General features: G+C 43.1%; 1 protein-coding gene across 3 annotated transcripts in view; it reads left to right on the plus strand.

Moving 5' to 3' along the window:
- CDK15 (cyclin dependent kinase 15) overlaps positions 1–16803 on the plus strand; it is a 265773-nt gene that overhangs the window by 163310 nt on the left and 85660 nt on the right. For all 3 annotated transcript variants that reach the window (XM_069733568.1, XM_069733566.1, XM_069733567.1), the window contains one exon: positions 4399–4447. In XM_069733568.1, coding sequence (XP_069589669.1) covers positions 4399–4447 — 49 coding nt within the window. The remainder of the gene's footprint in view (positions 1–4398; positions 4448–16803) is intronic.

Genomic DNA, 16803 nt, shown 5'->3' on the forward strand with positions numbered 1-16803 from the left:
CCATTGACATGCATAATAGAATCAGTCAGTATGCTGTCAAGGTTTTGATTTTGTGGCAGCAAAATATATTTCTATAGTTTGTGCCAATCTTGCTACTAAAACCCTCAAATATTGCCAAAAATGGCAATGTGAACTGTGTCTTATTGATTTCAGTAGTTGTAGGGGCTTTATTTATTGGAAAAAGTAGCAACGCTTTACAAAACTGTACTATGGAATTCAGAACAATGGCTCCTGTCCTAAAAATCTGATAGTTTATACTACAATATATCTGCATTGGCTTTTCAAAACTTGAAACCCCTCTCTGCATGTAGTGAACAAATAAATCTGTTATGAATTTTCTCCCTTTGTAATGCATGGGGTGAGGTCAGAAAGGGACTATGTCATTATTCTTTCATCTTTAAGGCTTTCCCTGGCAGCCAAGCAGTGCAGACTTCAATGCTGCGATTGAGCATTGTCCTTGCATAACAATCAAGGTTTTCTTGTAAGATGTAGAATTTTTTCTGTACCACTGCTTGAAGAAAGTATCTTCTAAGAACTAGCAGTAGGTTGAGGGTAGGTAGTTGATTCTGAGTCCATCGTTTACTTGAAAAAGTCCAATTAGCTCATTGTTAATACTGTCAGCCCATAGCAGTACTCCACCTCCACCTTACTGATGTTTGATTCGAAGTGGAAGTCTGTGCCCATTACTGGATCCAGCCACAGACCCATCCAACTGGTCCATCAAGAGTCACAGTCATCTCATCAGTCCATAAAACCTATGAAAAATCTGTCTTCAGATATTTCTTGGCCCAGTCTTGACATTTCACCTTCTGGGTCTTGGTCAGTGGTGGTTGGATTTCAGCCTCCTTACCTCGGCCATGTCTATAAGCACTGAACACCTCGTACGTCTGGGTGCGTCAGGGAGGTTGCAGTTCTGGAATATGACAGCACTGGAGGATAATGGCTTCCTGGTCGCTTATTTTTTATTCTTCTCCACTCTTTGGCAGTTAATATATGTCTTTTTTTTAACATGTTTTTTTGCCACCATGTTGATGACAAAACCTTTGATGATTCTGTGATCATGCCCCAATATAATAATAGTGAATGCAAATAAGCTGCCCAAAACAATGTGAGCTACTGCTTCCTATATAGTGCTGGTCTCACAAGCACTACATGAATATCATGCCTCCCAACTGTCCCTGATCCAGCCGGACTGTCTTAAATTTATGGAGCTGTCCTGGGAGGAGGGGTCTCACCTTCCACTGTGTGTCCTTCATACACATATACAGTTGAACACAGAGTTTTGTGTCACTATATGCAGAGACATTTTGATTTTTCCATCAATTGAGCTGGGTGAGGGCTTGTTTTTTGCATGACGGGCTAACTGTTTTATTCATACCATCTTTCGCTACATACAAAATTTTTATCTGTTTTTTATTACATGTTTTTTACAAAGATAAGTTACCAAAAAAACACATTTCTGGCATTTTGATTTTATTTTGGGTGTTACTGTGGCACCCCAGGAGTCTGGTTGCCACAGTGACATTGCCTCCCTCACAAGGGGTGATGCCATGCTTGGAAGCAAGAAGGAATTCCCTTAGCAGGTACACTGGCATACAACATCTTTCCTGACTCCAGACCAGAAGGGGAAGCTCTAAACCCAGTTTCAGGGTAGCTTCCCTATAAGTTCTGGCCTGGAGGCGGGGTTAGTGAGTTCAGTGTGAGACAGTGAAGGGAGAGGAAGCATGTGAGGAGAGCCTAGCAGTGGAATTGAGACTGATCTCACCACAGGATTGAGCGCAACAGAGCGGACACCGGAGTCCGTTGTTGTGTGGGAACTACAAGCCCCACAACCAAATCTGGATGACAGGAGATTGCAGGTCTCCTGGCCACAACTGACACCCGAAGGCACAGCCGCATGCCAGAGCCTGGAGTCACCACAGGGAATGACACCTGGAAAAGGCTCAAGCCACCTGCCATGCGGGTAGCGTTTCACTAAGTGGACAGACTGAGAAAAGGGACTTGAGGAGAACTACAAGCATCAGGAACCCAAAGAGCAGCGCAGTAGGGAGGCTTCCAACCCCACCTGGCTAGGGGAATTTTGAACTGCTTCCATGCTGCCCGAATCTCTAATACCACCTGTTACCTGTGCTCCAGACTGCACCAACAATTAAAGGTAAAGAAACTACAGTCCCTATGTCCTCCAATTAATCTTGCACCCCAACATCCACAACCCCTCATAGACTGTTTTGCTAGCCCTGGGGCCCTGCTCCACCTGTGGGGAGTTAAACCATCTCAGCTGCAACACCACTGGCCCTAGCGGTCCCTTTAAGCAGAGTCGGCCATCTCTAGCCGAACATCACAGGTGGCGTCATGAATAATCCCCTACAAACATTTCCCTCATCCCTTTTATTGCGCGTCCAGGGCCACAGATCGGGTCCTTGCTGCCGTGATCACCCCTTTAAGAACCGTCCGACCCGGTTCAAAGTACCCCACGGCCCTAGCGGGTGTTGCATTTTTACGTTTACCGATCAGGGTTATTCACTTTATATTCTTATATAGCTGACTTAACGCGTCAATAACAAATATGTTTATTTCATTTTTTTATTTCTTTATTTTCAATGGGAGAAAAGGGTGGATTTGAACTGTTATGGGTTTTTTAATTTATCTTGAGAATATATATATTTATGTATTTATTCATTTATTATGTTTTACTTTATTTTTTTAGTCCCATCAGGGTACTGGGACCTGCAAATACGGTAATACCATGGGCAGCAGGGTGGCTCAGTGGCTAGCACTGTTGCTTTGCAGCACTGGGGGCCTAGGACCAAATCTCATCAAGGACATCATCTGCAAGGAGTTTGTATGTTCTCCCCGTGTTTGTGTGGGTTTCCTCCGCGTTCTCCTGTTTCCACCCACACTCCAAAGACATACTGATAGGGAATTTAGATTGTAGCCCCATTGGGGACAGCGATGATAATGTCTGTAAAGTGCTGCGGAATATTATAGCGCTATATAAGTGAGTAAAATAAATAAATACCACAGTACTGCAGTATGTAGTGTAAATCTGTCTTCTTTGAACCTCATCTTATGGACACATTCAGTATTTGGTCAGTATTTTACCTCGGTATGTGTAAGCCAAAACCGGGAGTGGAACAAGAAGAGGAAAATTATAATAGAAGCACGTCACCACTTCTGTATTTATCACCCACTCCTGGTTTTGGCTTACAAATACTGATGTAAAATACTGACCAAATACTGGGCTCTGCCTAAAGCGCCTCCCTTTTCCTCTCTTCCCGATACATTGAATCTTGCAACTGCCCCCTTCTATCGCAATAATGTAATAATCTTCACGGAATGCAGATTTGATCTGTGAATTGAGAATTTTGAGAATGAATGATCAGTCATGGAGGAGAAAGCAGCAGATTTCTCTGATAAGATATATTACAAAGTTGGTTATTTTTATTGATTTACGGAAAAAAAAATTAAGACAGTTAATCTTTAATGGTGAGTAAATCCTCATCTTTCTTGTAGAAATCCGTTTAGCTGTTTTAGAACCTCTGCCATTTCCCGCCCGCTACCTGCTTCCTGTCTATGACTGACCGGTCTATGAAACTTGAATGACCTAGAGACAATAGTCAGGCAGCGGGTGAGGAATAGGCAGAGAGGCAGGAGAACCGTGAGTGCAATGTCCAACCCACTGTACTTCTGACTCATTAGCATACCATTACATCTGTGGATTTTTCTAGAACAACAAAACAGCATTAAGTACCTTTATATACACAGCTTTGGCAAAAATTAAGAGACCACTGCAAAATGTTCAGTTTGTCTGATTTTTCTCTTTATAGGTATATTTTTGAGTAAAATGTAATTTGTTCTTTTATTCTATAAACTTCTGACAACATGTCTCCAAATTTCCAAGCAATACATTTTGTATTTTTTTCTGAAAAGGAGAAATGGTCAAAATTACAAAAAACAGTGCTTTCAGACCTCAAATAATGCAAAGAAAACAAGTTGATAATCATTTAGAAACAACAATACTAATGTTTTAACTCAGGAAGAGTTCAGAAATCAATATTTTTAATCACAGCTTTCATGTGTCTTGGCATGCTTTCCATCAGTCTTTCACGCTGCTTCTGGCGCACAAATTTAAGCAGTTCTTCTATATTTGATGGCTTGTGACTATCCATCATCCTCTTAATTACATTCCAGAGGTTTTCAATGGGGTTCAGGTCTGGAGATTGGGCTGCCCATGACAGGGTTTTGATGTGGTGGTCTCTTAATTTTTGCCAGAGCTGTAGATGTCATTAGTTTAAGATGTAAAAACCCTTTCTCTTAAAGGATCCATAATTATATCTATTTAAATTACTTGTGTTACTTCAATTGATTTTCATGTATCTATTTCTCATGTGTTTTTAGAATGGCTCACATTAAGCGGGAAGCAATCATTTGGAAGTGTCTGGGAAAGGTAAGCCAAGGTATTGAATTACCATATGCATGAAAAACGAAAGGTATAAAATATGTAAAGGCAGATAGCAGGATTACTATTACTTCAAGCAACTGTGTAACTCCAATGCTCGTACATTAGGAAATGCTCTGCAATAGTCTTCTCTAATATATTTAGACTTAGGGCTCGCTCCCACTTGCAATTAAATCGGACGAATACAATCCGATTAAAAATTGCATTCGTACCAATTTAATCCTATTATTCTGTTGGCAATGGCGTCTTTTTTCTTGCTCCTATCGGATCGAGATTGGACATGCTGAATTCGGATAGCACTCACCCATATAAGTCTATGGGTGCGTGTGAAACATCACACTGCACTCGGATATCACCTGAGTGCAGTGCTGTTCCCACCGACGCCGGCAGTAGAGGAGATGGAGAAATTACTTTCTCTGTCTCCTCTGCAGCTGTGCTCTGATCCTGTCATGCAAGAAGATTGAAGCACAGAGCACTAAAGGTACCTTCACACATAACGATATTGTTAACGATATCGTTGCTATTTGTGACGTAGCAACGATATTGTTAATGAAATCATTATGTGTGACAGCGACCAACGATCAGGCCCCTGCTGGGAGATCGTTGGTCGCTGAATAAAGTCCAGAACTTTATTTCGTCGCTGGACTCCTGCTGACATCGCTGGATCGGCGTGTGTGACACCGATCCAGCGATGTCTTCACTGGTAACCAGGGTAAACATCGGGTAATTAAGCGCAGGGCCGCGCTTAGTAACCCGATGTTTACCCTGGTTACCATGCTAAAAGTGAAAAAAAACAAACACTAGATACTTACCTACCGCTGTCTGTCCTCCAGCGCTGTGCTCTGCACTCCTCCTGTACTGGCTGTGAGCCGGAAAGCAGAGCGGTGACGTCACCGCTCTGCTTTCCGGCTCCCAGACAGTACAGGAGGAGAGCAGAGAAGCAGAGCGCAGCGCTGGAGGACAGACAGCTGTAGGTAAGTATCTAGTGTTTGTTTTTTTTTACTTTTAGCATGGTAACCAGGGTAAACATCGGGTAACTAAGCGCAGGGCCGCGCTTAGTTACCCGATGTTTACCCTGGTTACCGGCATCGTTGGTCGCTGGAGAGCGGTCTGTGTGACAGCTCTCCAGCGACCAAACAGCGACGCTGCAGCGATCCGGATCGTTGTCGGTATCGCTGCAGCGTCGCTTAATGTGAAGGGGCCTTAACACTCGGCTCACCCTCACAAGAATGTCATTAGCATATTTTATCCGATGTGATATGCTAGTGGGACCCCAGCCTTATATTGGCTACCTGCTTTTCGAGGATTTACGATACAGTCTTAACCTCTTAGTTAGCAACTTAAAACTGACCTGAGATATAAGTGAATAGCATCCCCCAATGGATGAAAATGCTTCAGCTATCAGCTGTACAGTATAGTTGTCACCTAGTGGCATCAGTTACCATGGTCGTTTAACCCACTAGATGCTGCTGTCAATAGTGACTGTAGTGGCTAATAGAGTGTGAAGGCCCCTTCTTTAACATCTTCAGCCAACACAGATATCATGAATGTGTGGTCCTGATGATAGCCTTGGCAAAGCATGGTCAAATAACAGCCTTATCTGTCGGCTATAGCGGCCTAATTAGAAGTTAGCAACATTTAGGTGGTAAAATAACATTTTTCTTTCCTGTCATGCCACTTGGCACTAATTCCTGAAAAGCAGCTGAAGGGTTAATAAATTGCTCGACAGCAGTTTTGACTATGTTGAGGGGTACTGTTTTTAAAGTGGTATCATTTTACTGGGTTTTCCAATATAAAGGTTCCCCAAAGTCACTTCTAAACAGAATAGGTCCCTAAAAAATAAATTTTTACATTTTCTTGAAAAATTAAAAAATACTGCTACAATTTTTAAGCGTCTAGAATTCTAACAATATAAAAGATCATTTTACAGATGGTGCTGATGTAAAGCAGACTTGAGATAAATGTTAGTCAGACCACAAAAAATAGTAAATAACTTTCTGGATCAGGACACATTCAGTATTTGGTCAGTATTTACCTCAGTATTTGTAAGCCGACGCCTGGAGTGGGTGATGAATACAGAAGTGGTGACGTGTTTCTCTTATACATTCAAGAAAAGAGGAGGGGGGGAGAGGAAAAGTTAGGAGCTTGACACGCCGAGATATGCATCTGTAAGCCATTGCAAATGAATGTAACTGGTGGGTGCAGTACCTTCTGGTGATTTCAGCTGAAGTAGAAGAAAGGAAAAGGGAATATCCAGCACGTCCATCCAGTGTAAGTAAAATATCCAAAATTTATTGAAGCATTTTAAAAAACAATATTATACTTTTCCCCTGATTTTGGCTCACAAATACTGAGGTAAAATGCTGAGCAAATACTGAACTTGTAAACGTGGCCTTATAGGGATAATCAGGGCCGCGCTTAGTAACCCGATGTTTATCCTGGTTACCATCGTAAATGTAAAAAAAAAAAAAACAGTACATACTTACATTCCGGTGTCCGTCAGGTCCCTTGCCGTCTGCTTCCCGCACTGACTGACTGCCGGCCGTAAAGTGAAAGCACAGCACAGCGCACTGTGCTCTGCTTTCACTTTACGGCCGGCAGTCAGTCAGTGCGGGAAGCAGACGGCAAGGGACAGACACCGGAATGTAAGTATGTAGTGTTTGTTTTTTTTACGCTGGTAACCAGGGTAAACATCGGGTTACTAAGCACGGCCCTGCGCTTAGTAACCCGATGTTTACCCTGGTTACCCGGGGACCTCGGCATCGTTGGTCGCTGGAGAGCTGTCTGTGTGACAGCTCTCCAGCGACCACACAACGACTTACCAACGATCACGGCCAGGTCGTATCGCTGGTCGTAATCGTTGGTAAATCGTATAGTGTAAAGGTACCCTTATACCCAAGTCATTACGTTTTCCCAGTTTTTTTGTGGCAAAGTTAGTGGTCTTGGCTTATACTCGGGTCGGCTTATACTCGAGTATATACGGTAGAGTGTGTCTCCGCTGTTGCATATAGTTCAACTGCTTACATAAGTATGTCAATAACGTTTTGTCACAGCCAATAGCCAAGAAGTATAGAAAGCAAAGTAGCTTTATTTAATGCATGTCTCACAAATAAGAAACAAAAAACAGTCAAAAACGCAATAGAAATGCATGTTAAAAAAAGTACATAAAAATACAATGAAAAACCACAAATAACCTAATTTAAATAATAGGTGCAGAAATGGTGCACAAGTGCTGCAGCATCAAAAACTCACCAGAAACTCATTGTGAAAATGTAGCCTAACAAGGCAAAAGATACAGTGGGGCAAAAAAGTATTTAGTCAGTCAGCAATAGTGCAAGTTCCACCACTTAAAAAGATGAGAGGCGTCTGTAATTTACATCATAGGTAGACCTCAACTATGGGAGACAAACTGAGAACAAAAAATCCAGAAAATCACATTGTCTGTTTTTTTAACAATTTATTTGCATATTATGGTGGAAAATAAGTATTTGGTCAGAAACAAACAATCAAGATTTCTGGCTCTCACAGACCTGTAACTTCTTCTTTAAGAGTCTACTCTTTCCTCCACTCATTACCTGTAGTAATGGCACCTGTTTAAACTTGTTATCAGTATAAAAAGACACCTGTGCACACCCTCAAACAGTCTGACTCCAAACTCCACTATGGTGAAGACCAAAGAGCTGTCAAAGACACCAGAAACAAAATTGTAGCCCTGCACCAGGCTGGGAAGACTGAATCTGCAATAGCCAACCAGCTTGGAGTGAAGAAATCAACAGTGGGAGCAATAATTAGAAAATGGAAGACATACAAGACCACTGATAATCTCCCTCGATCTGGGGCTCCACGCAAAATCCCACCCCGTGGGGTCAGAATGATCACAAGAACGGTGAGCAAAAATCCCAGAACCACGCGGGGGGACCTAGTGAATGAACTGCAGAGAGCTGGGACCAATGTAACAAGGCCTACCATAAGTAACACACTACGCCACCATGGACGCAGATCCTGCAGTGCCAGACGTGTCCCACTGCTTAAGCCAGTACATGTCCGGGCCCGTCTGAAGTTTGCTAGAGAGCATTTGGATGATCCAGAGGAGTTTTGGGAGAATGTCCTATGGTCTGATGAAACCAAACTGGAACTGTTTGGTAGAAACACAACTTGTCGTGTTTGGAGGAAAAAGAATACTGAGTTGCATCCATCAAACCCCATACCTACTGTAAAGCATGGTGGTGGAAACATCATGCTTTGGGGCTGTTTCTCTGCAAAGGGGCCAGGACGACTGATCCGGGTACATGAAAGAATGAATGGGGCCATGTATCATGAGATTTTGAGTGCAAACCTCCTTCCATCAGCAAGGGCATTGAAGATGAAAGGTGGCTGGGTCTTTCAACATGACAATGATCCAAAGCACACCGCCAGGGCAACGAAGGAGTGGCTTCGTAAGAAGCATTTCAAGGTCCTGGAGTGGCCTAGCCAGTCTCCAGATCTCAACCCTATAGAAAACCTTTGGAGGGAGTTGAAAGTCCGTGTTGCCAAGCGAAAAGCCAAAATCATCACTGCTCTAGAGGAGATCTGCATGGAGGAATGGGCCAACATACCAACAACAGTGTGTGGCAACCTTGTGAAGACTTACAGAAAACGTTTGACCTCTGTCATTGCCAACAAAGGATATATTACAAAGTATTGAGATGAAATTTTGTTTCTGACCAAATACTTATTTTCCACCATAATATGCAAATAAATTGTTAAAAAAACAGACAATGTGATTTTCTGGATTTTTTTTTCTCAGTTTGTCTCCCATAGTTGAGGTCTACCTATGATGTAAATTACAGACGCCCCTCATCTTTTTAAGTGGTGGAACTTGCACTATTGCTGACTGACTAAATACTTTTTTGCCCCACTGTATATATCTAAGTGGCTCGGTGAACAAAACATTGACATTAAGGTACATGGGCAGAAAACTCCCAGTTCTCTCCATTGAGAACCTGTGGTCAATCCTAAACAAGTGCTCATAAAAGCCGTTCTATGTTGCGTGTCCACATTGGACATTACCTTTCTGAATCCTGCTCATAAAGGTACTATACATATGACCAAGATTTTTAAATACATCACATAAGGATTACATACATTATTCAGGACTGCTCTAATACGGGTATACCTTGACATTTGGTAGAGCGGCTTAATATACATTTTTTGCAAAACACGTATTAACCAAATACCCTGTGTTTTTCCATCCTTTTATTAGCACTTGCTGTTTACTGTTATTTTTTTGCAACAGAGTATTTTTTGGTTTTACTGTTCCTTTTTTTGTGTGGTTTCAGTCTTCTGGTGGAGTGAACAATATCCCTACAGGCTTGTTTACTGTGTGCATGGCCCATGTGTTTCTGTTTTAATGCATCTAATGAAAGTCTATGGGTAATTTACGCAGCAGAGACTGAGCGTTTCCGCTACATAAATTGACATGCTGTGGTCTGGAAAGACGCGCCGCATGTCCGTCTCTGCGGGTTAGCCACTGGCATCGGTACACGCATAGTGGGTATGAGATTTCTTGAAATCCCATCAACTATGCTGAACAGCTGGAAGCTGCAGGTTTGATGCTGCAGATGTATGTAGCGTCCAACCTGCAGCGTTTACTGACTGTGTGAACATACCCCAATAAATCTGCAAACAGGAAATAACTTTTTTTTCCTTCCCATAAGCCGTTCAGTGAAAAAATGCATCAAAAACACATGCGGAAAAATGCATCAAAAGTGCAGGTGACCTCAGATACAGATTTCACCTGCGTCAAATCCTGAACAAACACAGCCATTCCTGATCGTGTGCACATACCCTTAGGCTAGGTTCATTTTGCGTTAAGTGCAGTCCATTCAGCGCATACGCTAACGGACTGCGTTAACGCAAGTGCCGAAAAAGATCGCGTTTATGCAATCGCGCTAGCGCAGATGCTCTATCTGTGTTAGCAGTGACTGACCCAAAAACGCTGCAGACTGCGTCCGAGGGTCCGTCACAGAATGACGGCACATCACTAACGCATGCCGATTATGACATGTGTTAGCGATGCGCTACATAATGGCAGTCAATGGGTGCGCTAACGCATCCGTTACATAGCGTTAGTGCCGCTATGTAACGGATGCCGTCAGCGGACTGCACTTAACGCAATGTGAACCCAGCCTTGTGAAACCTGCTGATAGTTTGCCTTTAATCACAGACTGTTAGCAGCGGAATAACTTCTGTACTGACCAGCCATTCAACTGTGAATATATATTTATTCAGGAACAAAGATAACACAGCTTACAACTGATATTTCTTATAGCATAGGATCTTCGCATCTTCTTTGTCAGTTTGCAAAGCGAAAGTAAAATGTGCTACAGCCATACACACAGTGAGAAGGAATTTCCTGTTTGTTTTTTTTGTTTTTTTAGCAATGTATTATTGGCAATATAACACTACTGCTGAAGTCAGAAACTCATGCACTATTGTTGAGGAGAGCCATAAGATCAAATACTTAATTAACCTCAAGACATAAGAGATTGAGAGAAGCAACCCATAACGTGTATTGTTTAACCTTACATAAGCTTTCTCAGATCAAAGTGAGACACTAAAGATGGCAGCCATTTCCTGTATCAGAGCCATGTGCTTGTATCCAAGATGACGCCCACCCTGATGACCTCATGGATCCACCCACAGTGACACCCACCTTGATGACCTCATGGACAACCCACCCTGATGACCTCATGGATCCTCCCATGGACTTGCTCATTGCCCAACCCACTAACCAATGGAATGCATCCGATCACTCCCATTTTAAAGCTAACCGAGCCCCCATTACAGGGGTTATATAAATCTGTGTCCTGACTAAATAAAAGCCCCTTGGAGCTGAGCCATAGATTGATCAAGGAGAATTTACATCTGACTGTGTCATATGTTATTTCTTTAGTGCACACCTGATGAATATCCATTAGGCCAGGAGTAGGCAACTAAGTGAACATTTATAAATTGTTCAACCTAACACTATTAAACAGTAGTTCATGCAATATATGCAATAATAAGCAATATTCCAACACAGAAAACACACAGATAGCGATGTGCGCTGTTAGTGATTTTTCACAGACCTATAGACTCGTATTTGTAAATTTTTTTTCTCTCAAATTTAAAACAGACACGACTCTATGATTTTTTTTTGTGGACCTTTTGGGCTGGAAAAAACATATGTGAATAGGCACAATGGGTATATTTTCTACCTGTAAAAAACACAGAATACGTAGGTGACTGACGGACATCTTTACTGAATTTGTCATCCATACATCTTAATGTGCTTTGTGTTAATTTACGGTAGTTTTAAACTAAAAAACTCTGAGGCAAAGCAGCAAGTACGTTTTTTACTTCACTTTTACAAAATTATGTGCATGGCACAAATGGCTTAGGCCAGCTACACTTGGTAAAAAAAAAAAGTCACATGGCGGACTAAACACTATTCTGGAGTAGAATGCCCCAGAAATGATGTGGACATTGATAAATGTGGATGAACGGCTCTGTTTTTTCTTTTACTAGAGCTTCCATTTAAAACATTGAAAAAAAAAATGTCTCATGGTTTTGCAGTACTGGGATTTACTGGAATAAGCTGAAGCTCTCGCTTCACATTCAGCTAACAGATGTGACTGTTCTCCACATTTTTTACCACATGTATCATCTTTCCACTATAAGAGTTAGACAATGTAGAAGACATTGATTAAAACAAAGTTACTGCGTTGAAAATCACCATTGTGATGTTGTGTCCACATTTTCAAGAAGATGATACTCGGCCATTCATACACACACCTGTCTCCCTTCACTTCTTTCTCACCCCATCACCTGACACAATACAGGCGATGGCACCTGCAGGCCTCCCTCAGCCATTGAGCCGTAAAAATATGTGCCCCATCCCTCACGCCACACACTACAATATGTGAGCCTGAGCATGAAACACTTGAACAGATGGCAGCAAGGGAGGGGTCTCCCTGTTAAAAGGAAGCCCCAACTGGGACTGTCAAAGGCAACTAGACTACAAACTTGTGTCTAACAAGAGCAGAAAACAGCAGCACTGAACGATCTCACATGACACGCCATTTGCTGTGTGTGAGAATTTTCTCAATTCATTATCAATTTAGTGTGAGGAAGCCTTCAGAAGACATGCAAGAAAACAACATTTCCATGTCTGCATCATCAAGGCAAAATGTATTCACCTCCTATTAAATAAGTAAGCATTCCACCATTAGTCAGTGATTTATATATTTGTTTTTAACTGATAGATGTATAATAAATGTGTAATATGTGCTAATTGTATTGTGAACTATGGAAATTAGAAATAATTCACCAAGAACAGTCCTTTTGGTGTAACATGGTGTGGGGCGGTAGCTGTGGGCAAGGTACTCGCACTGGCATACGTAATTTTGACTATATTGTCATCCATACAGCTTAACCTTCATTGAGTGGCAGCTGCGAAGCTTGGCAATCTCACACATGAACCATGCTTGACCCACATGCTCAACCTGGTGGTTCAGCAGTTTCTGAGGCCCTACCCAGTTTTACCAGAGCTTCTGGTCAAGGTACTCTGCATCAATGCCCATTTCCGTGAGTCAGCTACAGCTGCCGCTGCTCTGGTAGTGCATGCACGTACCAGCTCACCCAATGATGTTTGACATGACCACGCTCTGGAACTCTACATTGCACATGCTGGCAAGGCTTTATGAGCAGCAGAGGCCAGTTGCTGAGCACCAGCTCCAACACGACCATAGGTAGTATGGTCAGCCTCCACACATAGCAGCTGAAAAAAAAAAATCAGACAGCGTTAGTGGCAGGGGCCAAGCTTCCTTGCCCGAGCAAAGAGGAGAGGCGAGGGAGCCACACACCAGGTACAGCAGAGGCAGAAGTACACTGTCAAAGTTCTAGGACAATTTCATGACACCCTCCCAACATCCAGGCCCTGATGACAAGGTAGTTTTGACAAGGAGGGAAAGTTTTTAAAGATGGTCAAGCAATACCTGGCTGACCAACCTTCAACTACTGGGTCTCAAAACTGGACATCTAGCATGAGCTGTCCCTCTGTGCATTGGAGGTGCTGTGCTGCCATGCCACTGGCGTCTTGTCTAAGTGGGTTTTTAGGGCCGTAGGAGGTGTCATAACATACAGGCGTTTTCGCCTATCAACAGAAAATGCTTACAAGCTCACTCTAATAAAAATTAACAAAGCTTGGATTAGCCTGGACTTTTCCACACCACCAGATAATAGCAGCACATAAAGTGTTTTTAATCTTCAATATTTGAATGAGGCCCTCCAGTTGTTGCCCTCAAGGGTCTATGGATGACTCCTTATAATTTTTTTTCTGGTTTCTGCAGAGCTTTTATGAATGTAGAAGTACCACAACTACACTTTCTTAATATTTGAATGAGACACTTCAGTTGGTGCCTTCAAGGGTGTATGGATGACTTGCTCATAATTTTTGTCTGGCTGTGCAGAGCCTTTATGAATCTAGGAGTACCATTACATGACAAATTGAACAGAATGTGTATGAAGCCCTTCTTTGTGTCTATTACAGGGTGTTTCTGAGTCCCTTTTCCATATAATTTTTGTCAGTTCTTGCTACCTTCATAAATTACACTGACATGTCCTATCCTATTTTTTATTTAACACATTTTTATTGATATATTTTACTTAATAAAAAAAAAAATTTGGTTTACTTAAATTATTATTTTTTAAAAACCCTTCTTAAATTTTGCCTTATATACAAGTCATTATAAAGGAAAGATTGTTTTTTCACATTTTTTCCTGGAAACTCCAATTTCACATCAATTTTCATTGTTTTATTGTTAGCTTCTAAAGTGGGGTTAAAGAATGACTCCATTATTTTCAGCAGCAATATGGGAGACAGATATGCTTCCAGGGGTCTTCCGCTTGCCGTTCTCCTTCCATTCAGCACTTTTTCCATCCATTTCAACATTTTCCCTACCCCCCAGACCGCCTTGTAGGGTCTTCTGGAAAAATGTTCAGCTTTACCATAGACTCCCATTATTCTCGTTACTCGAAATGAGCATCCGAGCATTAGGAATTGCTTGGTTCCAGCAACAAGCACCCGAGCATTTTAGTGCTCGCTCATAACTGTGCTACTGCCACAATTCCCAACCCGAGTGCAGGCTTCCTGGCCTCAATATTGTCATATATACCTATAATAGCTCATGCACACGACTATTTAAATTGGACACGTAATATCCTTGGTTTTGACAGATAGCACTCATCCCCATGTTATTCTATAAGGCTGTGCACTAGTCCATAATGAACCATGTAAATAAGCCCTAAGGCTGGGGTCACACTTGCGAGTTCAATGCAAGAAACTTGCACGAGTCTCTCTCATCAAGTCCCGGCACTGCTGTCGGCACTCTGTACCGGAGTTTGCGGTGCATGTATTTCTATGCAGCTGTTTCTTGAACTTGCAAATGTGACCCCGGCCTAACACAGAGCTCTGTTAAAAATATCAGCAGGGAAGTTTAGTCTGGCAGAGTATTGAGTATTTTAAAGCTCCAGCTGAACAGATTTAAAGAGTAAATAAGCGTTTAATAACTTTACATATATACATTTGAGGGCCCTTTTAACCCCTTCCCGACCTGTGACACAGCGTATGCGTCATGAAAGTCGGTGCCAATCCGACCTGTGACGCATATGCTGTGTCACAGAATGATCGCGTCCCTGCAGATCGGGTGAAAGGGTTAACTCCCATTTCACCCGATCTGCAGGGACAGGGGGAGTGGTAGTACAGCCCAGGGGGAGTGCCCCCCAAGGCTACGATCGCTCTGATTGGCTGTTTGGCTGTTGAAAGTGAAACTGCCAGTCAGAGCGATTTGTAATATTTCACCTATTAAAACTGGTGAAATATTACAATCCAGCCATGGCCGATGCTGCAATATCATCGGCCATGGCTGAAAACACTGGTCTGCACCCCCCCACCACCACCGATCGCCCCCCCAGTCCTCCGATCAGTCCGGGACACAGATCCGCTCCCCTCCGTCCTGCTGTCCGCTCCCCCGTGCTCTTGTCCGCTCACCCCCGTGCTCCAATCCCACCCCTGTGCTCCAACCACCCCCCTGCACTCCGATCCACCTCCACTGCACGCCGATCCACCCCCCGGTGCTCCGATCCACCCCCGTGCTCCGATCCACCCCCCCGTGCTCCGATCCACCCCCCGTGCTCCGATCCACCCCCCATGCTCCGATCCACCCCCCGTGCTCCCCACCCCATCATACTTACCGAGCCTCCCGTGGTCCGTCCGTCTTCTTTCCTGGGTGCCGCCACCTTCCATCTTCCGGCAGATTCGTTTCAAGTGCATTTTGATCACTGTGACCTATCACAGTGATCAAAATAAAAAAATACTAAATGACCCCCCCCCCTTTGTCATCTCCATAGGTAGGGACAATAATAAAATAATTTTTTTTTTCTTCCACTAAGGTTGGGGTAAGAACTAGGGTTAGGGTATGTGCACACGTATTCTGGTCCTCTGCGGATTTTTCCGCAGCAGATTTGATAAATCCGCAGTGCTAAACCGCTGCGGATTTATCGTGGATTTACCGCGGTTTTTCTGCGCATTTTGCTGCGGTTTTGCAACTGCAGTTTACTATTGGAGCAGTTGTAAAACCGCTGCGGAATCCGCAGAAAGAAGTGACATGCTGTGGAATGTAAACCCCTGCGTTTCCGTGCAGTTTTTCCGCAGCATGTGTACAGCGATTTTTGTTTCCTATAGGTTTACATTTAACTGTAAACTCATGGGAAACTGCTGCAGATCCGCAGCATTTTCCACAGTGTGTGCACATACCTTTCGAATGAGACTATGTGCACACGGTGCGGACTTGGCTGCGGCTCCGCAGCGGATTGGCCGCTGCGGATTCGCAGCATTGTTCCATCAGGTTTACAGTACCAACTAAACTTATGGAAAACCAAATCCGCTGTGCCCATGGTGCGGAAAATACCGCGCGGAAACGCTGCGTTGTATTTTCCGCAGCATGTCAATTCTTTGTGCGGATTCCGCAGCGTTTTATACCTGTTCCTCAATAGGAATCCGCACAAAAAACATTGGAAATCCGCGGTAAATCCGCAGGTAAAACGCAGTGCCTTTTACCCGCGGATTTTTCAAAAATGGTGCTGAAAAATCTCACACGAATCTGCAACGTGGGCACATAGCCTTAGGGTTAGGGATGGAATTAGGGTTGTGGTTAGGGTTGTTATTAGGGTTAGGGGTGTGTTGGGGTTAGTGTTGGAGGTAGAATTGAGGGGTTTCCACTGTTTAGGCACATCAGGGGTCTCCAAACGCAACATGGCGCCAC

Source organism: Ranitomeya imitator, chromosome 7, assembly GCF_032444005.1.
Source record: "Ranitomeya imitator isolate aRanImi1 chromosome 7, aRanImi1.pri, whole genome shotgun sequence".
NCBI lineage: Eukaryota > Metazoa > Chordata > Amphibia > Anura > Dendrobatidae > Ranitomeya > Ranitomeya imitator.